General features: G+C 39.8%; 1 protein-coding gene across 1 annotated transcript in view; it reads right to left on the bottom strand.

Annotated features, from left to right (window-relative positions):
* LOC132816960 (serine/threonine-protein kinase Nek5-like) overlaps positions 1-27,442 on the bottom strand; it is a 47,608-nt gene extending 20,166 nt beyond the window's left edge. The window contains exons 1-10 of the mRNA XM_060826985.1: positions 27,361-27,442; positions 25,887-25,984; positions 21,088-21,171; positions 19,570-19,640; positions 15,607-15,693; positions 11,470-11,524; positions 8,237-8,437; positions 7,768-7,852; positions 7,352-7,476; positions 354-359 (exon numbers count right to left, since the gene is read on the bottom strand). Coding sequence (XP_060682968.1) covers positions 354-359; positions 7,352-7,476; positions 7,768-7,852; positions 8,237-8,437; positions 11,470-11,524; positions 15,607-15,693; positions 19,570-19,640; positions 21,088-21,171; positions 25,887-25,984; positions 27,361-27,412 — 864 coding nt within the window. The 5' untranslated portion in view covers positions 27,413-27,442. The remainder of the gene's footprint in view (positions 1-353; positions 360-7,351; positions 7,477-7,767; positions 7,853-8,236; positions 8,438-11,469; positions 11,525-15,606; positions 15,694-19,569; positions 19,641-21,087; positions 21,172-25,886; positions 25,985-27,360) is intronic.
* Positions 27,443-27,880: the final 438 nt, after the last annotated feature.

Raw genomic sequence — 27,880 nt, 5'->3', positions numbered from 1 at the left:
TAGATGGATTGGCTATACTAAGTTGCTCAAAGTATCCATGGATGTGCTGGCTAGGCAGATTAACCATGGGAAACGCAGGGTTATAGGGACAGGGTGAGGTGGGGGGTGGATCTGGGTGAGATGCTGTTCAGCGGATTAGGGTGGACTCAATGGGCAGAATGGCCTGCTCTCTCGCTGTAAGGATTCTATGATTCAGGAATTAGTGGACGATTTGAAGACAGAAATAAGAGCAGAGTCTTGAAAGCGGTTCATGATTAAAGTGATTACCCAGCATTTAGAATTAAAAGGACAGAAACTTAGAATTAAGATGTCACAGCTCGAATTAGTTAAGATGCAGTTTTAAATGAAAATACCTTGAACTGGAAGGAAAAGAAATCAAAAAGTTATAGAAAAAAAGATGAAGTTGGCATATGAGAGAAAAAGAGAAATACAAAAGACTTGAACTCCACAGTGAGAGAGAGAAATTAGACATATGACTTGACAAAAGAAAAACACAGAGTGAAGGAAGAAGAGAGCACAGTTTAAAGGATAATCCTGATTTCAGAAGAGTTTGATTTAAATGAAAATCTTTGCTTCGAGCCTATATTTGTAGATGATGGAGTTGAATATTTTTCACCTTATCAGAAAAGATAGCTCTGTAGTTAAACTGGCCAAACGATGTTTGGATCTTAATGTTACAAAGTGTCCTGATTTGTACAAATGCATACATTAGTCTGCCAGAGGAGCAATCTCAAGACTATGGCGTGGTTCAAAGGGCAATACTCAATGTTAATAAGTTCGTTCCTGAAACTTATCAATTAATGTTTCAGACTATAAGAAATAAACTCACACAGACATTTGTAGATTTTGCAAGAGAAAAGAAATACTCTAGGGTTTAATCATTTTGATTACAGAAATTGAATAAAACAGTTTGAAATTATGTGGGAAATCATGATTATGCAAAGATTCCAAAACAGTTTTACGTTAACCTTTAAGATTTATTTAGATAACCATTAAGTACCAAAGATCCAAGAAGCAGCAGTGCTGGTAGGTACCTATGGTATCTCACATTGACAGTTATATGTGGGAAAATGACTATGTGGAAATCAACAAGAAAGTCAGAGGAATAAACAATCCATGGTTGAGAAAGGTATGAGGAAATAAACAAGCAAGTCAAAATAATAAGAGAGAAAGACTAAAAACTAAAAGTGATGTAAATAATATGTTTCCATCATAATAAGGCAGGATGGTTGTGACATCAATGCCCCCCAACCCAGTGTAATCAATGACCTACAATGCCCTATCATTCCCATCCATATATGTGTTGAATTACCCCCTTCACAATACTGTTCACTCTGTATCCCAGTACGCTGCCTCCAATTCTTACAATAGACTTCCCCAACTTTTCTACCACAACAGTAGACCTCAATAATACCCCTTGACATTCACTGAGCTGATCCTCATGACTGGCCATGGCTCACCAATGAGCAAATTGGACTGACAGGCCCAACTAATAAATGACAGGACCCTTGAACTTGTTGCAGCTCCTGACTGACCTACCACATATCCTCTGACTGATTGCATTAGACCTGCAGGGCTGTGAGTGGACTGCAGTGACATAGAACTCCTGACCATGGAGCACTGTGCCATACAGCAACATGTCCATCTCCCTAACTGATCACTGCTGACGGTAATGATTGCAATGAAGTCAGCCAGGTGGACTGAAAGAATATGAGTTCCCCGATTGGGGCTGTTAATATGGCTAACAGATAAGAACAGAAGAGTCATGCATCCTGTTCCCTTTGAGAGCTGGCTCTGAGGGAGCTGGACCAGTGTCAAGGACTCTCCACATGTAAATAAAGGGTGACTTGGTGACGAGATAACGACCTTTGTGGAGTTATTTCACTGACAGCCATGACAAGTTTCCTGGCTTTGTGTTTGCACAAAACACTAAGACATTACAGAAGTTATGTGAACCTTTAAGTTCAAGAAGTTACAGTAAAGTGAAAATGCTATGAGTATCCAAGTAGGTTCAGTGTGAGTGAACATTGATAGAGCAAGCAAGGAGACTTGAGGTGTTCACTGATCCAATCCATGAGATGGCTACATGACTCTCGCAGCAATGTGATAGGGAAAGGTGCTGATCAGCTCCAAGGTGCAGCATTGAATTGGGGGACTGTATGACAAGTAGATCAGACATGGACCATGAGGGTAAACCCAGTGTGTGTTCAATGCCATCCCCTATGGATGGAAATGAGTAGGGGACAGTCGCTGCCCATGGAGTATAACTGAGATATTCATGAGTGTTGTCTAAGATAGAAGCCCAGATGAGTGAACAGCTACCTGGAGCTGCCAGATACTCACTCTGACTTTGATGTCACAAATTGTGGTCATCTAATTTCTACTAATGAGCTCAATGAGGCGAGATGAGATACTAATATCATGCAAACAAGCCTGACACTGCTCTCCATTGAGATTCTTGTCTCACCATTCAAAACTTACTGTAGAACCGGATTTACTTTTCTTGATGTTGAGAATCTCCTTGCTCTAATTGCACCATCTTTCTCAACTGACTCACCATTGCCCACGTCATTCAGGCTGGAAGTCTCTGCCCATTGTTTCTGTTCACCCAGTCACCCAATCCACATCCAGACATTGCATTCCAGAACCTAACTCTCTGCTGTGTTTTCTCACATCGTATTTGCTTCTTTTGCAAATTATCTTGCCATCTTGTTCTCAATCCTTTTATGAGAAGGAACAGTTTCTCCCTAACAATTCCAACACCTGCTCATGATTTTGCAAACACTGATGAAATATCTTCTCATCCTCCTCCTCTCCAAGGAAATCTATCTCTATTTCAATCTATCTTCAAAACTAAAGTGTCTCCTTTCTGAAGCCATTTTCAATTAACATCTTCTGCATGATCTCCATTGTCAGAAGTCACACGACACCCTAGTTTTTTGTCCAACAAGTTTATTCAAAATCAGGAGTGTTTGAAGTGCTGCTCCTTCATCACATTTCCCCACATGGAACATCATCTGATGCTTGTGTGCCCTGTCCACTAACTTATCAAATCCTTTTTGTAATTTTACACTTTCCTCCTTAAATCTTACTATGCTTCCAATGTCAGATCAGTGCAAACTTGTAAACTGCCTCCAATATTCCAATAGAGCAAGATTGTTAACGTACATCAGGAAAAGCAAGCATCCCAAAACCAACTCAAAACCAAGTTATAGCTAAGCTGTAACTTTTCTTTTTTGTGTGGCATTGTATCAAATGCCTTTTAGATGCCCATGTACACCATATCAACAGCATTACCTCATCAACTCTGTGACCTCTTCAAAAACTTCAGTAAGTAAGTTATGCATAATCTTCCCTTAAATCCATGCTGTCTTTTCCTAATTAACCTAGATATTTCCACATGACTATTAAGTCTATACTAAAAAGTTGATTCAAGTGGTTTCCCTACTACTGAAGTTAATCATTTTATCCTTACAGTAAGTTTATTCTTATGAACTCTTTGGAACAAGGGTGTTATATGTTTCAATTCTCCTGTTATGTGGCATCATCTCTGAGTCTAGGGAAGATTGAAAGATTACCATCTGTGCGTTTGCAATCTCCACTCTAACTTTTTTCATTGTTTTTGACTGCATTTCCTCCAGTCCCAGTACTATGTCAACAGCTTGCTCAAAACCTCCTTCTTTTCAATGTTAAATCTATCTAAGGATTGAATTGCATCCTGCGCCACCATGGTCTAGAGATCATCTTCTTTCTTAGTTGTGGCTGATGCAAAGTATTTATTTAACACCTCAGCCATGGCTCGTACCCCCATGTATAAATCCCCCTTCTGGTCCCTCACAGGCCGTACTGTTCCATTTCCACAATCATTTATTGTTTATATGCTTGTAGAAAGCTTTGGGATTCCTCTTTATGTTGGTTTCTACTCTTCTTTTTATAATCCCTCTCTGCTACTCTTATTTGTTTCTCTCATCTCTCTTCTGCACCTCTTTGGTTCTCAGTTACATTTTCATACTGACACAATTTTCCTTCTTAATCTCAATCTCTATCTCATTTTTCATCTCAGGAGCTCTTGGTTTGTTTGCTCTATATTTTCTTTTCAAGTAATATACCTTGACCATGTCTGAACCACCTTTTAGAATGCAGCTCATTGATTAGCTACTGGTTTTTCCCACCAAGCTTTAGTTTCAGTTATTCAACCCAGATCTGTTTTGTCCCATTGAAGTCAGCTTCACCGAGTTAGTTATCTTACTTTGGAATGATCTTTGTCATTTTCCACTGTCATCCTAAACATTATGATACAATAATCACTATCCCTATATGATCTCCCACTGACACTTGATCTATGCGGTCCATCTCATTCCCAAGAACCAGGTCTCGCAGTGACTCTCATGTTGTTGGACTGGTCAGGTACTGCTGCAGAAGATTTTCCTGAACACATTTTAGAACTACTTGCATCTTGCTGCTCATTACATTACCACTCTCCTAGTGTATATTTGAGTACTAACGTTTCCAGTTACAACTAATCTATAATCTTTGCACTTCCTGGCTGATTTGTTCCTCTACTGCCATTCCACTAGTTGCTGATTTATCGAATAAATCAAACAACATAATTGTACTTTCTGTTCCAAATTTCTAGCCAAATCAATTCTGTTTTTTGACTCTCTGAGACATCCTATTTCTGCAGCACCACTACACAGTCCTTAGCTGAAGGACTTTGTCTTTTCCTTGTCTTTTCCTTATCTTATCTGACCACCTTGTATTGAAAAATATTTAACACACAATCTTGTCTTTCTTGAGGCATGTCTCTGTTATAGCCACTGTATCATAAAGTCAGAGAGATGTACAGCATGAAATCAGACCCTTCATAAATCCACTTGGTAATCTTAATAACTATACTTCATGCATTCACATAGATCTAAATTACTCTATTTATTTTCCGCTTCTTTCTTCATGTTTGCAACCTTCCTAGCAAAGTTTCACAGCAAAAACCTGAGATTACCTTACAAGAGATTAATGTCACAATTGTACAATTTAAAAATGATTCGTGTAGCAGCAAAAGACAAACATCATTATAGTAGATGCTTTATCAAGAGTAAATTTGAGGAAAGCAATGATCAAAATTGACTTGTGTAGCATATGATTTTTTTGCAAAGCCCTTGTATATTTGATTCAAGTACATTGTTATTGCTACAGTAAAATCTACATAAGTAAACATAAATCATGATAAAAGGAGATTGTAAACAAAGATATTAATATCTCTAAAGAACATCTCATCATTTTACTCTGGTGGGCAGGTGTTGGGGTGATGTACAATTATAAAGTTAAATTATATTTTGTATTTTGTGGGTTAATAAGGAGGGATATATAGTTTTGATTTCATTTTTTAAAATTGTTCTTATCCACTTCATGCCCATAGGTCTGGAGGGCTGTTTAATTATGCATATTTTTAATGAGGTTTTATATCCATTGAAGTGAAGACGTCGGAGTTAGTAATTTCAGTGCATCAAAAAACATAGGGTAAACCTATGCTGTTGCCTAGTGACAAGAATACACAGTGACTCATAAATATGTAGAATCGAGTCAGAGGGTCTATATGTGTGAATATGTGTGTACACACATGTGAGAGAGACAGACAGTTTAGAAGCAGGAGCACTTTTTTTGTGTTTAACGAAATGTTTACACTCTAAATTCATTGGCACTTTCTTGAAAATATTCAGTTATTGACCTTGTGGTTATTAATAAAAAAGATTAGGGTCCATCAAAACAGGTTTCACTCTGCCTTGTCCAGTATTAGCATCTGCCAGGTGTTATGAAGGTGTAAGGAATACTGTATATTTAAGAGAATTGAAAGTTAGCAAGGTCTTAGAGAGGCACAGAGAGTCCGGAACAAGGTAACAATGTAATGTTTGGTCAGAATAGCTAGCACTGGCTGGGTTGCTGTGAGACAAAATCAAATTCAAATTCAGCCAAACAGTTTAAATTATGCCCCAAGATACCAAACTCTAATCAAGTTTGAATTTGGTATTTTGATGATATTAAAACCAATGAAACGATCCAATGTTTTGGGAGTATGAAACCAGAAAAAAAAACTGAACAGTTGAGGGAAACCTCCCAAAAGACCAACAGATGTAGAGTGCTAGTAAGAACTCTCTGAGAGGTAACTATCTGGAGAAGGAGTTTGCACAGAAAAAAACATTGACAATGGCCTGGAGAGCAAATTTACAGAGGAAGATACAAAGAGAAGATTTGACAGCTAGCTGGTTTTGAAATTTGAATCTTTCTGTAAATCTTAATCAGGGGTTTTATTGGACCAGTATTGTAGAGGGGAAGGTAAAATATAGGTTTAGATAAATGAGTTGTAGATATTTGTTGGTTAGTTATTCTCTGTTAGAATTTAAGATATAAAGTTGTTAATTTTTATCTTAAATAGTGACTTTTGGGATAGTTCTTTGCCTCTTGGATTTTCACAGATTACAGCATGGGGTAAATCTTGTGTTGCTGGTTTAAATTAGCGAGGGGAGGGTTTAAATTAGCGGGGGGAGGGGGGGTTTACCCTGTGTCGCAACACAGGATTGTAATGAAGCACAGACCTCCATTAGCAATGCACTGGACATAACTCAATTAATATTGTCAAAACTTCAAGTACTGGCTTGAATCCACAACTTTTTGACCAAGAGACAAGGGAGCAGCCATCTGAGAAAACTGACACACAGTATTAGTTAATATCTACTGGAGACTTAGGAGGAGAGAAAGACCTTTCTGTGTTAATCCACAAAAACAGATATGGATTTTAAGCAGCTGATGTGTTTTGGAAATTCCTGCAGATAATTCTACCACACCATCCTCTGTTCTACACATTCTGTCTGAAAGACTGGTAATTTCTGATAAACAGTTGGTTGATGTTTTGTATATCACTAGAAAGTTACATGCTGCCGACGTTTTCATCTTGCACTCATCAGGACAAATACAAGAATGCCAAATTTCAAATGATCACAACAGAAAAGAATGCCATTTGGTTCGCAAGTCAACTCTAGAAGCAATGCATATCCCTATGAGTCCCATTCTTTGCAAAGATGTGATCCTTTCAGGCTTTGCACCTTGTTTGAATTACCAGGTACTTAGGGAGCATATACAGCTCCACCATTTTCTCCATGTCAACGCCAGTGTTGATTTGTCAACCAATCATCTGTAGTTAAACTGTGAAATTTGACTTTCTTGCATTTGACCAAATGACCACAGGATAAAAAGCTTCAGCCACACATCTGTCTTTTCAGCAATATACTTTCTGACAATTAATACACTCAGCAATGCTAATGGTCAGAAAAGAAATATTCCTTATATTATAACGCACCTTCATATTCGGTCTGTTGACCACTGCTAATGCTTTCCATTCATAATGATCTGGTGGTGGCTTTTTATTTATTAGTGGTCTTGGTAGCTGCTTCATCTCATATTTAGCTTTCTGTATTGTTGGAGCTTGCATGTAAAGATCAACATTTCAAAAAATTAGTAAAGATACTTTGTTGATCTACAAGAAATCCCAGATGACCAAAGTACCTGGTGAAAATTTTGATTCTTAATTCTTAGATTTGTGAGAAGGAGACACTCGCACATATGATGTCAAACAAAGTTCTTTTCTTATTTGGTCATGCACAAAGTCAAAATTACTCTCAATGACCTTTCACTTCCTTTAAAAGGGGCAATAGTGGGGTAATAGCTAACTCATACAGCCACCTTGTATAACATTAAGATCAGCTTTGTTCTAACCTGGTTGTGAGCTGGCTGCTGTAAATCTTGACGCAGGCGACTTCTTCCTATGAATGACTGTGTGGCTAAATTCTTCCTTTATTAGCTGCATTTTTGTTTAGAAATATGCAAACAAGGACAATATTGTTTATTTAACAGGTGGAAAAATATCAAAAACAATGAAGATCAGGATCAAGATTTCAATCACTATATTATTTCTTTCATGGGAGGTTTTTAAATAATTAAATCTTCCAATTGCTGCAAAAGTTCTAGTTTTCAAACTAATTATTCTGAAGATGCAGATAATAACACTTAGCCAGATGTTAAATATATTTTCCAATAAAATATCATGTATGTTATGTCACTGATTATGGACCTCCCAATTTTTCATTAAAGTTCTTACTCATTAATATGTATTAGGTAAAACTTAATGCAAATCTGCTGCAAATAATTTATACTCCAAATAAAATTTAGAAGAACCAAAACGTACTTCAGGGCTGAGGTATTTTCTAATACGCTTTTCCAAGAACTTCTTCCTTAAAATTGAGTTGATGGATGGTCGATCACGGGGGTTTACTTTAAATAGCTGGGCTAATAACATCCTCAAGTCGTAGGTGTATCTGGAATTTACTGGGGCATAGCGACCTCTACAGATCCTCACCACTAACTGATGCAAATTATTGCCTTCAAACTGAAAAAAAAATCAATGAAATTATTTTCACAATAAAATGATTAATGTATAATTAACCTCAATATTCCAAGCTTTTGGCATTTTATATTCTTTGTAACAATGATTCTGAAATTACATTTACTTTTATTCTCAATTACACCTAGAAGCCACAACTAATCAGAAAAAAAATTAATGCCAGCTTTTAAACATTCTGGGAGGGATGGCAGAGGACTGAAAATATGGCACACGCAGTGGGATGGAAATTTGATATCTTCCTGTTGCCCAGGCATATTGCCAATGGCAGAAACCTCAGCAGCACAGTTCCACATCACAACTGAGACGGGGGTGGGGGGGGTTAAAGTCAGAGGGGATAATGGCCTTCCTTGGTGGGAAGACAGGGCTATTCCCAGGCCCACGCAAGGAAACAACTGTGCTGCCCACCAGTTTAGGATGGGCTCACCCAAATTGCCCCGATGCTATTGACCAGAAAACTCTTTCCTCTTTGCTGGCACCTCTGCATGAAGTGCCCTATACTTGGTGAAGCAGCTTCAGAACGGGGTAACTTCAATCAGTGGCATTGAGACAGTTGTTGAGCTGCCAGCCCTGTGACTGAATTGGCAGCTCTTGGTAGTGAGCCACATTGACCCTGTTAATTGGCTCACAACAGAAAAACACCACATCACGGTTCGAATGCCTGTGGAACAGGATCACCTCACAGTTTCGGCTCTAAAGCAGGACTACAATCTCCTCTCAAACATTCAACCTAAGGATTTTATTTTTAGTGAGAATGCATCTACCAATTCACAAATTCAAACCCTGCAGTAAATCTGTTGTTCACTGGGCTGATAAATTTCAAACCCAAATTCTTTGCCACAAGAGCCATATGATCCAAATGAGACTACTTTTATTCATTTTCTGGAATCTGGGTAGCACTGTTAAAGCCAAGGTTTCTGCAGTTTTATTTTATGCTTTTAGCGGTTTAAGGGTGACTTCAACAAGGCCAGCATAATTTTCCCATTCCTAACTGCCCATGAGAATATGGCAGTAATCTACCTAATTGAATTGTTGCAGTCCTCATGCAGTTATTCCAATAGTTTCGTTGCATATAGAATTTCTGGAGTTTGGTCCAACAATGACGAAGGAACAGTGGTATATTTCCTTGTCAGGATGGTGTATAAAATGTGTGCAGTCTTCTCTGCAGCTGGTGCTTTTGCCTTGCTAGGTACTAGATGTTGTAAGCGTGGGCGATGCTGTGGAATAAGCTTCATTGAGTTGCTGCAGTGTATCTTGCAGATGGTATATATTACTGCCATGGTGCATTTGAGGCAGAGGTGATCGGCAAAGTGCTATTGAAGCAAGTGACATGACGTCAAGCTTCTTGAGTGTAGTTGGAGAGTAGCCAATTGGAGATTACTCCCTCACACCCCTGAATTGTACTCTGTGGAGGGTAGAATAACTTTCCAGAATCAGGAGTTAAGTGCTCAATGTAGAATTTCCAGTGTCTGACCTGCTTTTAATATTGGTGTATTTATTGGCTGGACCAATTTGGGTTCTGGTCAACGGTGACCACCTCATCCCTCCAGGAGTTTGATGGTGGGTGATTCAGCCATGTTTATACAGTTCGGGAAATTATTAATTTCTCTCTTATTGGAGTTGGTCATTGCCTGGCACATTTTTGGTATGGGTGTTTCCACTTTTCACCCTAGGCCTGTTGGGGCTGTTACCTGGGTCATACTGCATGCTGGCACAGATTACTTCAACAACTAAGCAGTTGTGAACAGTATCAAACACCATGGAATCATTGGAGAATACCCAATAACTTTAACCTTATATTGGAGATGAGGTCATTCATGAGTCAGCATTAGATTGTTAGGCCTTGACTTCCATCATAAGGAACTTCTACAGCAATATCCTTGAACTGACATAATTGGCTCTAATGAGCACTACCAGCTTCCTTTGTGCTGGTTATGGGTCTACCCAGGGAATTATTTTTTTTTGCTGAAGGCAAACAAAGGCTGTAATGAGGTCTGGGAGCTCATGTTTGCCTTCATCTGGAGAGGATTTGAGTACAGGAACAAGGATTCTTGCTGCAGGTTTGCAGGGAATTGGTGAGGCCACACTTGGAATTTATTAACCCTTGTAGTCTGCCATGTTGATACCTTGTTTAGACTTAGCCATCGTAAACATATATCCTACCACAGATTGTGGCAGCCTCATATGTATGTTTCTAGAATTGGGCTGTATTAGGTAGGATACAAATCAGTTTTAAGCAGCAAAGTATTTGCACTCGTGCTGGCAATACCATACAAAAGAGCAGGATAGCCTTTATATTGCAAGTCAAAGCCCTTTCAAGAAGGAACTTGCCATCCTTACCTGGTCTGGCCTATATGTGACTCCTGATCCATAGCAAACTGGTTTATTCTTAACTGCCCTCTGGACAATTAGGGATGGGCAATATATGTTGGCCTAGCTACTGAAAGCTTCATCTCATGAATGAATTTTTAAAAAAAGGAAAAAGTTGGAGATGATCCCTCAAAGCAATTGACCTTGCTGCCTATACAATAAGCACAATTAAATAAATGTATAAGATTCACAAGCTGCAAACAAATGCACCCTGACTTACTCCAAAACCTGGAACATCTTTGTACAGTGCAATGCGATGAGGAGTAAATATCCAAGGGTTCACTCACCATCCTCAATTGATCATTTTTCAAACTTTACTATTTCAACTCTTCCAAAGATATAGGAGAGAATCTATGTAGAAATTCACTCCAGTACATATAAACTTGCAAATGTACCATATACCTTTGCCCCAAATTCAAGCAGTTATCCCCTTTTATGTAACTTGTACAAACTGGGTAAAGGCTAATTATTTAAAACAGTTCCTTGTCTCACTTAAGTGAGTAATACTTCAATGTCTCAGGTACATTGCTTATATTGACAGATGTTAACACACTTATTCTTGAATTTATCGTGTGAGTTAGTTTTCTAGAACACTAAAATGCTCTATAATATGTACCCTTGCTGTTATGTCTGATAATTACTATACTTACTGGATGATTCAGAGTGGCTAACTCATACAGGACACATCCGAGAGACCAAATATCACTAAAAATATAAAATGATTATATGTACATGAAGACAAACAATAATACTGAGGCATAAATTGTTGTGATTAAATTATAGCACATAGAACATAAAACAATACAGCGCAGAACAGGCCTTTCGGCCCTCGATGTTGCGCTGACCTGTGAACTATTCTTAGCACGTCCCCCTACACTATCCCAAAATCACCCATGTGCTTATCTAAGGATTGTTTAAATCTCCCTAATGTGGCTGAGTTGACTACATTGGCAGGTAGGGCATTCCACACCCTTACCACTCTCTGCGTAAAGAACCTGCCTCTGACATCTGTCTTAAATCAATCATCCCTCAATTTGTAGTTATGCCCTCTTGTACACGCTCACGTCATCATCTTAGGAAAAATACTTTCACTGTCTACTCTATTTAATCCTCTGATCATCATGTATGTCTCTATCAAATCCATTCTTAGCCTTCTTGCCAATGAGAACAGGTTCAAGTCTCTCAGCCATTCTTCATAAGATCTTCCCTCCAGACCAGGCAACATTCTGGTAAATCTCCTCTGCACCCTTTTCAATGCTACCACATCCTTCACGAAATATGGGGCCCAGAAATGTACTGAAAAATATGTTGCTGGAAAAGCACAGCAGGTCAGGCAGCATTTCAGGAGCAGGAGATTCGATGTTTCGGCATAAGACCTTCTTCAGGAATCTGCCCGAAACGTCGATTCTCCTGCTCCTTTGATGCTGCCTGACCTACTGCGCTTTTCCAGCAACACATTTTTCAGCTCTGACCTCCAGCATCTGCAGTCCTCACTTTCTCCAACCAGAACTGTACACAATATTCCAAGTGTGGCCACACAAGTGTTTTGTATAGTTGCAGCATGATATTGCGGCTCCAGAACTCAATCCCTCTATGAATGAAACCTAACACACCATATGCCTTCTTAACAGCACTATCCACCTGGGTGGCAATTTTCAGGGATCTATGTACATGGACTCCAAGATCCCTCTGCACATCAACACTACCAAGAATCTTTCCATTGACCCAGTACTCGCCTTCCTGTTATTCTTCCCAAAGTGCATCACCTCACATTTAGCTGCATTGAACTCCATTTGCCACCTCTCAGCCCAATTCTGCAGTTTATCCAAGTCCCCCTGCAACCTGTAACATTCTTCCACATTGTCCACTACTCCACCGACTTTAGTGTCATCTGCAAATTTACTAATCCATCCACTTATGCCTGCGTCTAAGTCATTTATAAAAATGGCAAACAGCAGTGGTCCCAAAACAGCTCCTTGTGGCACACCACTAGTAACCGGACTCCAGGCTGAATATTTTCCATCAACTACCACTCGCTGCCTTCTTTCAGAAAGCCAGTTTCTAATCCAAACTGCTAAATCACCCTCAATTCCATGCCTCTGCATTTTCTCCAACAGCCTACCATGTGGAACCTTATCAAAGGCTTTACTGAAGTCCATGTATACCATGTCAACTGCCCTACCAAAGTGCATGTTTGGTCACCTTCTCAAAAAACTCAATGAGGTTTGTGAGACACAACCTGCCCTTGACGAAGCCATGCTGACTATCTGAAATCAAATTGTTGCTTGCTAGACGATTATAAATCTTATCTCTTATAATCCTTTCTAAAACCTTTCCTACAACAGAAGTAAGGCTCACTGGTCTATAACTACCTGGGTCATCTCTACTGCCCTCCTTGAACAAGGGCACAACATTTACAATCCTCCAGTCCTCTGGTACCAAACATATAAACATATATAGACAATAACAACTCAAATATCAAAGTCAAAGGCTGTGCTATCTCCTCCCTAGCTTCCCAGAGAATCCTCGGATAAATCCCATCCGGCCCAGGGGACTTGTCTACATTCACTCCTTCTATAATTGATAACACCTGTTTGTAACTAACTTCGATCCTTTCTAGTCTAATATCTCATACCTCATTCTTCTCCTCTACATTATTTTCCTTTTCCTCTTCTTTAATAGAGTTGAACATAATTATGAATTATTACAAAGATTTTCACAAAGCTTGACTTACATACACATTTCAAAACAGGCAAACATAAAGTTGGGTGAAAACACTCGTCAGCTTATAATTGAAATTGTGTCTCTCTTTAAAACATATTTTATTTAAATATGCTTTACCATTAGTCAAAAAGACAAGAAGCATTTAAAAGACATTGTATCATCTTTGTAAACTAATACTACAGCTTCTGCCTATACTCTGATGATTATGCCCAAAACTAAGAAAGTTCTACTTAAATTCATGCTATATGAAGAATCAAACACTTAACAGAAAGAGAGGATTTAAGTGACTCATCTTTACAGTTGCACTTTGTGACAAGTCTCAAGCCAAAAATATTGTATTCAAAATGACTCAGCAAACTGAAATGCTTTTTTACATTGCAGTCTTCTAACACAAGGGCACCTTTTAACACCAAAAATAATTTTTTGACTAGATTAAAGGAAGACAATAGGATAGTTGTGATGTCACTGACCAATACTCACAAATTAATATTCTGGGCACATGGGTTCAAACTCCAGTGCGGCAGATGGTGACATTTAAATTCAAATAACTGAAAATCTGGAACTGAAAACTAGTTTCAGTAATGGTGACCATGAAATTAAAAAAAAAAAATTGCTTCACTAATGTCCTTTAAGGAAAGAAACCCGCAATGCTCATCTGGTCTGGTCTCCATGTGACTACAGATTCATATGCAATGTGGTTGACTCTTAACAGTCCTCTGATGGCAAGCAAGCCACTCAGTTCAAGGGCAACTAAGGATAGCTGTCAGGGCTATCATCTGAGGCTCCATTCTGGTGGACCCCACTCCCCATTTTCCTCCTTGATGGAATGGTCTCCATGCTCTCTTTGAAGCATCAACACAGTTGGAGATTGCTGCCTCCACTCAAAGAAATTCAGATAGAAACATAGAAACACAGAAAACAGTGCAGCAACAGGCCATTCAGCCCTTTGAGCATGCACCACCATTCAAAATGATATGGCTGATCACACAATCTCAGTTCCCCACTCTTGCTTTCTCTCCATACTCTTGATCCCCTGAGCCACAAGGGCCACTTCCAGCTCCCTCTTGAATATATCTAGTGAACTCGCCCCAACAGCTTTCTGTGGTAGAGAATTCTACAGGTTCACAACAGAGTGAAAAAATTCTTCCTCATTTCAGTTCTGAATGGTTTAACCCTCTATTCTTAGACCATGACCCCTAGTTCTGGACTTTCCCCACATCAGAACCATTCTTTCGCATCCAGCCTGTCTCGTCCAACAGGATTTTCAATGTTTCTGTGCAATCTGCCCCTCTTCTTCTTCTAAATTCCAGTGAATACAAGCCCATTCAATCAGTCTTTCTTCATAGTTGGTCCTGCCATCCTGCGAATCAGTCTGATGAATCCTTGCTGGACTCACTCAATAGTAAGAATATTCTTCCTCAGAATAGGAGACCAAAACTACACACAATACGCATGGCGTGGCCTCGCCAAGGTCCTGTATAACGGACCTGCAGCAAGACATCCCTACTCCTATACTCAAATCCTCTCTCTATGGGGGCCAGCATGTCATAAGCTGTCCTCATTATCTGCTGCACCTGCATGCCAACCTTCAGCAACTGTTCCACCATAACATCCAGGTCTTGTTTCAACTCACCTTTTCCTAATCTGCCCCCATGCAGATAATAATCTACCTTCCTGGATAACCTCACATTTGTCCACATTAAATTGCATTTAACAGGTATCTGCCCACTCAGCCAGCCTGTCCAAGTCACCCTGCAGCCTCTTAGCATCCTCCCCACAGCACACACTGCCATCCAAATTAATGTCATTGATTATTATTACTTGCTGAAGACCATTTAAATGTAAATGTCAGTCACATGCAGTAAGATAGCACTGAATATGAATTGCTTCTCTCTCAAGCCTATAACTGTTGAAGCCTACAGTACTGTATAGGCATTTTCTTAGTCTTGAGTGACTGGGTTTAAGTGAATGTGTACCCAACTAAAATTAGACACAAAACACGGGTTGTGCTATAAAGCACTAACAAAAATGCAATAGGCTGTTTAAAGCAAATTTACACTTACGTTTTGTTATTGTATGGTTGGTTTGCACATATCTCAGGGGATAAATAGTATGGTGTTCCTATACGTGTATGTGCTAGCTCCATGGTACTAGAAGAATAGAAGAGAAAAGCAAACTAAAATAACAAAAAAAGCAAAATGACTTGACATTTTCTAAACTGTTCTGAACTCTGGTTGCATTTTAATGTATTGTATGTCTCTTAAGACTAGAAACATTATTTTGAATAGTTAGCATTTTATTTGATTTAAAACACACACAATATTTTTGAATAATGACCAGATTTATTTGATACACATCTGACTGAATAGTTACCCGCCCCAACCCCCCCCCCCCTCCCCCAACAGAAGGACGTATAATAACTTCAGATCTCGTTGGTCCACGTCCACTGGAAGTAAATTTTGCAATTGTAAGAGAAATTAAAAAGAAAATACACACGTTTTGCTTATTCCTAACTGGGCTTTTTTTCGTTTGCTATGATTAAGCTCTTGACAAGTTGACCACTCTACTGCTTTGCAAACTAAAGAACTAGAACAGTCGGGAAGTGTTGTTGCAATTGTGCAAAGAATTGGTGAGACTGTATGTAGAGTACTGTGTACAGCTTTGGTTCCTAACTTGAGGAAGGACGTAATTGCATTGAATATTGTTCAGAGAAGGTTTACTAGATTAATTCCATTAATTAAAGGATTGCATAATGAAGAGAGATTGAGCAGTTTAGGCTTATAGTCACTCAAGTTTAGAAGGACGATTGGAAATCGAATTGAGGTATTTAAGATGCTAAAATAGGTTAACAAAATAGATGCAGAGCAGATGTTTCCCCTTGTGAGGCAGTCTAAAATGAGAGGTCATAGTCTTCGGCTAAAGGGTGGCAGATTTAAAATAGCAATAAGGAGGAATTACTCCCCTGAACCTCGCAGATTCGTTACTCCAGAGTGCAGCGGACTTTGGGACGCTGAATAAAAGTCATGAGGGGACAGACAGGTTTTTAATTGGAGATGAGTTAAAGGGTTATGGGGAGCAGACAGGAAAGTGGAGTTGAGACTGAGATGATGTCAGCCATCATCTCATCAAATGGCATAGTGGACCTGTGGGGCTGAATTATTTACTTCTACTCCTGGTCCTTACATTCTAAAACAACACCAAAACTTACTGGAAACCTGATTCTGGAAATAAAGAAAAATCAGCGAGATTGGGAAGTAATTTAATAGTTGTGGCAGAGAACATAATCCCTGGCCTGAAAAGCAGTGGCAACTTGACCACACAGATCCAGGAGAGCTGATGTGATTCTGCTACTTATCCAGATATATGTGGCCACTCATGGAATCCAACCCAAAGAACAGTGAAAACATCTGTCCCTGAGAGATGATGGTTATTTACAGGCTCTGGATTAGAGGTGCTGGAAAAGCACAGCAGTTCAGGCAGCATCTGAGGAGCAGTAAAATATCTGCAGTAATTGTTTTTACCTTATTTACAGGTTGGCAGCGTTCCCCAGCAACATCACTAGGAACCAGGGAGAGGGGATCATTGATATAGGATGAAGGGTTTCCTCCGGTTTCCTCCCACAGTCTAAAGATGTGCAGGCCAGGTGAACTGGCCAAGCTAAATTGCCCGTAGTGTTAGGTGAAGTGGTAAATGTAGGGGAATGAGTCTGGTGGGTTGCTCTTCGGAGGGTTGGTGTGGACTTGTTGGGCCAAAGGGCCTGTTTCCACACTGTAAGTAATCTAAAAACATGATGATGATCCAGTGCTGCTCCACATGGGACTTAAATAGCATAATGTGGGCAAAGATTCGTAGATTTGGAGAAAGAAGCACATGTGGAAAATATTCTTAATAATCTAACAGTAAGCTTAGAGCCTGATATGTCTCAGATTACTAGTTTTATTTGTATTCGGTATTAATGAGCAACAGAGATCTAAGGAGGTCTAAGTCTAAAGACAAGTCTTCACAAACTGAAACTCCTAGATGTGGATATAAACCCCATGACAAATGGGGAATAATCAATTCTAGTGTCACGATCACCATGAGGAAGCAATGTATTTATATGTGTGTCCGTAGTGCAAGGAACCCCATAAAACCCTAATCAATATGATAGCTTTGCAAAATTTGCAGAAACTATGCATGATATGACCTTATAATAGAACTAATTTTGCAGCAGAATAAATCATAATGAGAACAATAAGAAATATTAGGATAGATTACTGGATATTGCAATAGACTATCATAAAAAAGTAGCCAAGCAACAGAATAGTCTGTAGCTTAGCAACATTTCCTTGTTAATACTGACAGTTATGATGTAAAAAGAGTTGAAAATGTCTTGCTGGAAAAGCGCAGCAGGTCAGGCAGCATCCAAGGAGCAGGAGAATCGACGTTTCAGGCATGAGGCCTTTTCAGGCATGAGCCCTTCTTCAGGCTCATTCCTGAAGAAGGGCTCATGCCCGAAACGTTGATTCTCCTGCTCCTTGGATGCTGCCTGACCTGCTGCGCTTTTCCAGCAAGACATTTTCAGCTCTGACCTCCAGCATCTGCAGTCCTCACTTTCTCCATGATGTAAAAAGAGTCTATTATGAGCCATTTGTTTAAAAGCTTCTATTTTACAGACACTCAATGCAATTCATGAGTGCAACATGGTTATCATCCATTGTTACAGATCCAGTTCAAATCTTGTGCTGCTTCTTCTGGGAGGTCCCACACAATACACTAGCAGGTCAGAGGCTAGGAATAGTGTGGTGAGTAACTCACTTCCTGACTCCCCAAAGCCTGTCCATCACCTACAAGAGACAAATCACAAATATGATGAAAGACTCCCCACTTGCCTGGATGAGTGCAGTCCCAATAACACTCAAGATGCTTGACAAAGCAACCCACTTGATTGCCACAAGTAACCACTCCCTCTGTCACCAACACTCAGGAGCAGCAGTACCATCTATAATATACACTGAGAAATTCACCGAAGATCCTCAGAGGCCACCTCCCAAAGCAAATTCCACTTCTGTTTAGAAAGACAAGGGCAACAGGTATATGGGAACACTACCACTTTCAATTTCCCCTCCTAACCATGTACCATCATGACTTGGAAATACAGAGGAACCTTGATTTTCCGAAGGACATAGGTGGGGAGTATTTCGTTCAGTTAATTGAATGCTGGATAATCAAATGCTGAATAACCTAGCTTAGCCAAACATTAGGACCTTGCAATGTTGTTTGGATCATCTTAAATTCATACAATTGAATACTGGGTAATTGAGGTTCCTCTGTATATTGCCGTTTCCTTCTCGGTTGCTGGGTCAAAATCCTGGAATTCTCTCCCCATTGATTTTGTGGGTCAACCTACAGCAGGTGGACTGCAGCAGTTCAAGAAGGCAGCTCACCACCACCTTCTCAAGGGCAACTAGGGACGGGCAATAAATGCTGGCTGACAGGTAACACCTAGATCCCACAAATGAATTTTTTAAAAATTCTGAGATAGTCAGGCACCTCCCTGCACATTGTTGGACCTCCAATCAATTAAGCCCCACTAGGACTGCCATCTGAGATAACCAGTACTTGCAGCCCCACTGAGAGCAGTGGCCTCAGCTGATATTTCTCTGGGTCCACAGGAGGTTTAGCCATGGTTCCCCAGAGTTAACTGTGTGTAGGTGGGGTGGAGATCACTGAGTAGGTAGAGATAGGGGGTGGTTGTAGAGATGGAGATGGGGAAGGTGGAGGAGCAACAGAGGTAAATGGCTTGGGTGTCACCAAGGGCATTTTGTCCCTAAGGCTCGCATTTGTACTTTTAAAATTATTGATGCATCATTCTGAAAAATCATATTGGGTCATGTTTTAATCTTTTCTTTTCAAATGGTACTCCTGACCTTTCCAAATGCTTCTCATAACATGTAGTCCTTCATTCCTGATAACATAATGGTAATCTTACCAGTTAATTTGCTCAAAAGCTCATGCTCTAATGGTTTTAGTTAATGGAAACTTACTTGTTCAACATTCGTGCAATTCCAAAGTCTCCAAGTTTTACAGTTACTCCTTTATTACAAAGGAAAATGTTCTATGGATAAAAATATATTTTGTTTTATTCACCACACTAAACACAGTAGCTTAAGTTCCCATAACAACCATAGCTTTTGGTCTTAGCGAACTACAGTAATGTTTTCCATGTTCAAAAGTGCTGTTTAATTCTTAATATGAAATTGAAATGAGTTACTGCAGGATGGTAAAAATTTATTTAATGAGACTGCACAACATATCTTTATATAACAGCCAATTATTAACATATTAGGGTAAAGAAAGGAACTTTATACTGTAGTTCAGTTCCCTGGAATTCCACGAAGTGGTGTAGCCAGGGTACAGCAAAGAGACATTGAGCAAAGGTTAAATATTCTACCAAAAGGACCATGCTCACAGACCTACTGGTGTCATTAAGGATTTCTCAGCATGAGGAAATGACCAAGTGCAAGAAAAATGTGGAAGGAAGCAAAGTAAATTAAATCATCTAAACATCATAAACACAGATGAAAGGTGTAGAAACACGCAAAGGTGCGAAAGACCAACAAATAGAGCAGCTGGCAACCAGCCACAGCTTGTGTGAAGGAAGCCTCTCATCTGTCCACTCAGTCTTATCTTCTGACCTTAACTCTGATTGTATGTGTAGTTTGTCTCAAAACTACAACCATCAGATAAAGATAATTTAGTGCCAAGGTGAATCTTTTTAGAATGCAAGGAATATTTTGCACAATACTTAACCAAGATTGTAAATTTACATGCCAAAAGAAATAATTTTTAAAAATCAAGAAAGAAGAAGAGATGCAAATGACAGAAATGGATTTTAATAACAGTGAACAGGGTACAGTAAAAAAGATGTTACAGCATTAAATCAATATCTATGAGCATAAAGGACCATACACCATTTACAAAGAACAGACAAGTTAACAACAAGTGCAGGATAACAAAGTTTGATTTTTTTAAAATGTGGAAAACTCTCATCAGGTTAATTATAAACCTTCAGATGCACAACAGCATGGTGTTAATTTAATATATTGACTTTTATTAATTTCAGATAATATTGCTATGCTCGCAGAAACCAAATGGTATATCGGTAATGTTTCAGAACGACAGTCAACAGTTCAATACTTGAGCTTTTTAAGTAGACAGTATCTGGTTATATTCGACAATGTGGTGCTGGAAAAGCACAGCAGGTCAGGCAGCATCTGAGGAGCAGAAGAATCGACTCTTCAGGTAAGAGCCCTTCATCAGGAATGAGGCACCTGCTGTGCTTTACCAGCACCACACTCTTGACTCTGATCTCCAGCATCTGCAATCCTCACTTTCTCTTTGTATCTGGTTATATGGTTTAAAATATCCGAATTTAGAACCACAAAATGTTTGGAATGTAAAAGTTGTTGGCAACACCAAAAATTGCAGATGCATTCCAAAACAACTAAATATATCTAATTATTATTATTTCAGTGCTAGTTTATTGGCCTTCCAACATTTACCTGTGTTTTGATATCTCTGTGTAGGATCTTTCTGTCATGGATGTGTTTCAACCCTAAGCAAATTTGTACAAACCAGTCCAAGACCTAAAAAAGGAGTATGGAATGTCAGCTATGCATTTTTGAGTATAAAACAATTCATTATGAAAACCAACAGCTCAAGATTAAAATCTTAAATACCCAGCTCCCAGTCACACCTGGCATGTTCGCGGTTATTGTAATGTTTATTTGAGCATCAATAAAGTTCTCACTAAAGCAGGCAACACCCTACTTAATATTCAAAAAAGGCAACACTCTACTTAATATTCAAAACAGGTAACACCCTACTTAATATTCAAAAGTCCCAATGACATCTTGGGTGCGTTCACTAAAATCAGTGTGTCCTGCAATGACTGGACCCTAACAATAGAGTCATTATGGAAGAGTCAAGACAAGCTTTTTAAGACTATAAAACATAGGAGTGGAAGCAAGGCCATTCGGCCCATTGACTCCATTCCGCCATTTAATTGTGGCTGATGGGCATTTCAATTCCACTTACCCGCACCCTCCCCGTATCCTTTAATCCCCTATCAATCTCTGCCTTGAAGACACCCAACGTCCTGGCCTCCACTGCGCTCCGTGGCAATGAATTCCAAAGACCCACCAGTCTCTGGCTGAAGAAATGTCTCCTCATTTCCGTTCTAAATTGACCCCCTCTAATTTTAAGGCTGTGCCCATGGGTCCTAGTCTCCCCACCTAACGGAAACAACTTCCCAGTGTCCACGCTTTCTAAGCCATGCATTATCTTGTAAGTTTCTACTCGATCTCCCCACAGTCTTCTAAACTCTAATGAATACAATCCCAGGATCCTCAGCTGATCATCATATGTTAGGCCTACCATTCCAGGGGTCATCCGTGTGAATGTCCGCTGGATACACTCCAGTGCCAGTGTGCCCTTCCTGAGGTGTGCAGCCCAAAATTGAACACACCATTCTAAATGGGGCCTAATTAGAGCTTTATAAAGTCTTAGAAGCACATCGCTGCTTTTATATTCCAACCGTCTTGAGACAGATGACATTGTTACATGAGCTTTCTTAATCACTAACTCAATCTGCAAATCAACCTTTAGAAAATCCTGGACTAGCACTCCCAGATCTCTTTGTACTTTGGCTTCATGAATTTTCTCACCGTTTAGAAAATAGTCTGTGCCTGTATTCTTTTTTCCAAAGTGCAAGACCTCGCACTTGTTCACGTTGAATTTCATCAGCCATTTCCTGGACCATTCTCCTAAACTGTCTAAATCTTTCTGCAGCCTCCCCACCTCCTCAGCACTACCTGCCAATCCACCTAACTTCATATCATCGGCAAACTTCACCAGAATGCCCCCAGTCCCTTCATCCAGATCATTAATATATAAAGTGAACAGCTGTGGCCCCAACACTGAACCCTGCGAGACCCCACTCGTTACCAGCTGTCATTCTGAAAAAGAACCTTTTATCCCAACTCTCTGCCTTCTGTCAGACAGCCAATCCCCAATCCATGCCAGTGGCTCACCTCGAACACCATGAGCCTTCACCTTACTCAGCAGTCTCATGTGAGGCATCATATCAAAGGCCTTTTGGAAGTCTAGGTAGATAACATCCGCTGGATTTCCCTGGTCTAACCTACTTGTTACCTCTTCAAAGAATTGTAACAGGTTTGTCTCTCCTTACTAAATCCATCCTTGTTCTAATCCGACCCTGTACTTTCAATAATTTAGAAATCTCATCCTTAACGATAGATTTTAGAATTTTACCTACAACCAAGATTAGGCTAATCGGCGTATGATTTTCCATCTTTTGCCTTGATCCTTTTTTGAACAAGGGGTTACAATAGTGATTTTCCCATCATCTGGGACTTTCCCTGACTCCAGTGATATTTGAAAGATCATAGCGCCTCCGCTATTTCCTCAGCCACCTTTCTCAGAACTAGGATGTAGCACATCGGGGCCAGGGAATTTATCGATTTTTAGACCTTTTAGCTTTTATAGTACTTTCTCTTTTGTAATGGCTACCATACTCAACTCTGTTCCCTGACTCTCCTTAATTGCTGGGATATTACTTATGTCTTCCACTGTGAAGACTGACAGAAAGTATTTATTAAGTTATTCAGCTATTTCCTTATCTCCCATCACTAGCCTTCCTGCATCAATTTGGAGTGGCCCGGTTTCTACTTCTGCCTCTCATTTGTTTCTTATGTATTGAAAGAAACTTTCACTGTCATTTATAATATTACTGGCTAGCTTACCTTCATATTTGATCCTCTCCTTCCTTATTTCTCTCTTTGTTATCCTCTGTTTGTTTTTGTAGTTTTCCAATCTTCTGATTTCCCAGTGCTCTTGGTCACTTTATAGGCTCTCTCTTTTTCTTTGATACATTTCCTGACTTCCTTTCTCAGCCATGGCTGTCTAACCCCTCCCCGGATAATCCTTCCTTTCTTTGGGATGAACCTCTGTACTGTGTCCTCAATTACACCAAGAAAATCCTGCCATTGTTGCTCTACTGTCTTCCTCACTAGGTTCTGCTTCCAGTCGATTTTCATCAGTTCCTCTCTCATGCCCCTGTAAGTACCTTTATTTAACTGTAATACCATTACAGCTGATTTTGCCTTCTCTCTTTCAAACTCTTTCAAACTTATGATCACTGCCTCCTTACTTTCAGATCTTTTATAAAGTCAAGCTCATTACATACCACTAAGTCCAGAAAACCTTGCTCCCTTGTGGGCTCCATCACAAGCTGTTCCAAAAAGCCATCCTGTAAGCATTCCATGAATTCCCTTTCTTTGGATCCACTGACAACATTATTCACCCAGTCCACCTGCATATTGAAGTCCCCCATGATCACCGTGACCTTGCCTTTCTAACATGCCCTATCTATTTCCTTTTACACTTACCTTCCTCCTCTAGATCACTTTCAGCTTTGATTTCCACTGACAATGCAAATACTTGCCTAATTTTTATTCCCACCTATGTCAGCTGGGACTCTGGAAGTGTTTATAATGGCGCACTGCTGCTAAATTCAATTAAGGCCACCAGATTCCCTAACAATCTCACTGCACCACAAACCTTGAGGCTCTCACATACATTATTCACTAAAACCAAGCTCAAAGGTTTACTAAGGCTTAGACAAGTACAACATGTATTTGTCCTTAATATATTAAAATATCCCAAAGCATTCCCTATAGAAAAGCACTGATCAAACATTAGAGGAAGAGTAGGATACTTTATCAAGTAATTGGCTGAAGAAAGAAGGAAGCCAGAAAGATATTTAGAAATTGAACTGCACAGGGTAGGAAGGGCTGAATGCTCCCAAACAAAAACCAGAAATTGCTGGAGAAACTCAGCAGATCTGGCAGAATTTGTGGAGAGAAAGCAGGGTTAATGTTTCGAGTCCAGTGACCCTTCTTCTGAAAGTTCTGAAGCTGTGCCATGAAATGTTGGAAAAGACTATAGTGATTTGTTAAAAAATCAAAGGGGCTTATAGAATCACACAGCACAGAATCAACACATTGGCCCAACTCATTCATGCCAACTAGCCTTCCCAAACTAAACTCATCCCACTTGCCAGTGTCTGGCCCATATCCGTCTAAAGCTTTCCTATTCGTGTACCTGTGCAAATGTCTTTGAAATGTTGTAACTTTACCTCCATCTACCAATTCACCTAACAATTCATTCCACATATTAATCACCCTCTGAATGATAAAGTTGCTCCTCAGGTACCTTTTAAATTTTTCTCCTCTCACCTTAAAAATTTGCCCCTCCAGTTTTGAACTTCCCCACTTGAGGGAAAAGAACTTTGCTATTCACCTTATCTATGACCCTCGTGATTTCATAAACCTCTACAAGGTCACCCCTCAATCTCCTACACTCTGGTGAAAAGGTCTCAGCCTATCCAGTCTCTCCTCAAACTCTCCATTCCCAGTAAATTCCTTGTAAATCTTTTCTGCACTCTTTCCAATTTAATAAAATCCTTCTTATAGCAGGGCCACCAGAATTGTAGACAGTACTCCAAAAGTGTACTCCAAAACAGTACTCCAACACCCTGTACAACTATAACATGATGTCCCAACTCCTATACGCAATAAAGGCATTTATTTTAAGCAAGGATTTTAGTACATTGTAACTGCAACCCCTGGGGTGGAGGGTAAGGACAAAGGGATGGAAACAGAATTTAGTGCAAAAAAAGGTGCAGCCAACAGAATTTAGTATGAGTTGGAATTTGTTTCAGGTGCAGCTCAGAAAAAATGGGGTGACATAGTGGCTCAGTGGTTAGCACTGCTGCCTCACAGCACCAAGGACCTGGGTTCAATTCCCACCTTGGGCAACTGTCTGTGTGGAGTTTGCATGTTCTCCCCATGTCTGTGTGGGTTTCCTCTCACAGTCCAAAGATGCACAGGTTAGGTGAATTGGCCATGTTAAATTGCCCATAGCATTAGGTGCCAGGGGAAAGGGTCTGGGTGGGTTGCTCTTCAGAGGTAAGGTGTGGACTTGGTGGGCCGAAAGGCTTGTTTCCACATTGTAGGGAATCTAATCTCAAACTTAGCTATAGAAAGTTCAAGAAATAAATCACCGTGAAAAAGAAATGTAAAGTTTTTCGAAAATCCTACAGTTTACAACCCCCGACTGATTAATGATTAGTGTCTCAGCTGTCAATGACCATGAACATGGATGCCATTCTAAGCTCCATGAAGAAATAACTTACAAAGTCTGGTGTAAAGTAAAACAAGATCGTATATCAAGGAACAAACATTGGTGTTCCATTCAGTTTAGTTAATTTTGTTCTTACCTGCTCTTCGGTAAAGTAAACCCCGTGCTGCATGTTAATTCTGTGCATCAGGTCACCACCATCACAATATTCCATGACTATAAACAGACTCTGACCCTCTGTAAATAAGAGCCCAATATTTTATCATTTGTGAATCACTCCTAAGTGCTATTTTTTTCACAGGTGAATCCTGTAAGCAAACATACTGCTTTATCTTCACATCTTTAAATAGATTTCAAAAAAGTATATAGTCAGCCCTTTCCAGTCCCAGATCATAGATTTGATTTTATTTCTTGGCAATTGTTGTACCAGTTGTGGGAGCAGAATGAGTTATAAACTCACCTGCTACAAAAGAAAACTGTCCCACTATTTATAACTCCAAGACCTCTTCAATATTTTACCAAGAGGAGATGACTGTTATCTTATATTAAAATGGCCAGCCAATGCCCATAAGAAATAGAAACAGGAGGAGGCCATTCAGCCCTTCGAGCCTGCTCCATCATTCAATAGGATCACATCTGATGCAAAATTCTTCATATCCACTTTCAAAACCCTTGATTCCTCTACTGATCAAGAAACTATCTGTCTCAGCCTTAAATGGGCTGGCACAGTGACTCAGTGGTTAGCACTGTTGCTTCACTATGCCAGGGATTTGATTCCCACCTCACGTGACTGTGTGGAGCTTGCACAATTTCCCTGTGTCTGCCTGGGTTTCCTCTGGGTGTTCCAGTTTCCTCCCATAATCCAAAGATGTGCAGGTTAGGTGAATTGGCCATGCTAAGTTGCCCATAGTGTTCAGGGGTGTGTAGGTTAAGTGCATTAGTCAAGGGTAAATGTCGAGCAATATGGTCTGAGTGGGTTAGTCTTCGAAGGGTCAGTGTTGGGCTGAAGGGCCTGTTTCCACACTGTAGGGATTCCCTCTCTAAATGTACACAAGACGTCTGCCCCCACAGCGCTCTGTGGCAAGAAGTTCCAAAGACACTGATTGTGTATCAGTACGAAGGTATATTGAAAGAGATTCCTGGAGGGATTTGTGTGATGGATGGCAGGGGCAGTATTCAGGGCATGGGAGACCAATACTCTCCTTGTGTTGATTGCCTGGTCTTTCATAAAAAGAAAATAACAATATTGAACTTCACAAAACTCAGGGCTATCTGATGGGTCAGCCCAGGTTATGTGTGAACTCCATAATACTGAGGTCATTAGTTTGTACTTCTAATGTAACACTTTTTAAATGTCTTATGGATTCTTTCTCCTCATATCAGCTTGCTGCAAAGGAAGGTAAGGAAGAAGGGATAGTGTTCAGTGTTAGCTTTGTCCAGATCCCATGGTTGAGCAGTTGAGGCACAGAGTTAAGTAGATTAGAAAATTTTCTGAGGAACAGCATGATAGTGATATGCATTTCAGCTATTTTTCTGGACTCGTATTCTGTTGGTTGACTAAGTCAGACAAGCAGACAACTAAAATTTTGGAGTATTTGGCTTTTCTTTCAGACCTTCAAATGAATCCAAAAATTTAACAATGTTGGGATGCTTCATTTTGTCCATCAGTGTCACTTCTTTAAGAGCAGCTTCTCTTTCTTTCTGGTGCATCTGAAAGTAAACACAAAAAAGGAAATCAGGAGACAGTAATAGTAATCAGCAGGCCAGGCAGCATCTGTGGACAGTAAAATGGATCAGGTTGCTGGCCTTTCATTGGATTTGGCAAAGGTTAGAGGAGTAACAGGCTTTAAGGAAGTAAAGGTAAAGTGGTCATAGTCTTACTGGATCTTTGGGCTGCCTTCTCATTAGAGATAGAAAGAGAGAGAGAGATGACTCGTGGTGGTTTAACCCAAGACTCACCATACATCAAATGAGGGAGGAGTATTTCATGGTATACTCAGCGAATGTAGGGATTGAACGTATGCTGGTAGCATCACTGACCAGCTGTCCAGCTAACTCAGTTAACTGATCCCCAACTTAAGCAAATATGGAGGCAAGGGGAATTAAAAACAAAATGACAGGTCTGTTATAGAG

The sequence above is a fragment of the Hemiscyllium ocellatum genome, chromosome 6, assembly GCF_020745735.1.
Source record: "Hemiscyllium ocellatum isolate sHemOce1 chromosome 6, sHemOce1.pat.X.cur, whole genome shotgun sequence".
In the NCBI taxonomy this organism is placed as follows: Eukaryota; Metazoa; Chordata; class Chondrichthyes; order Orectolobiformes; family Hemiscylliidae; genus Hemiscyllium; species Hemiscyllium ocellatum.
The sequence above is the reverse complement of the archived record's forward strand: the minus strand, read 5'-3'. Positions and strand labels throughout refer to the sequence as shown.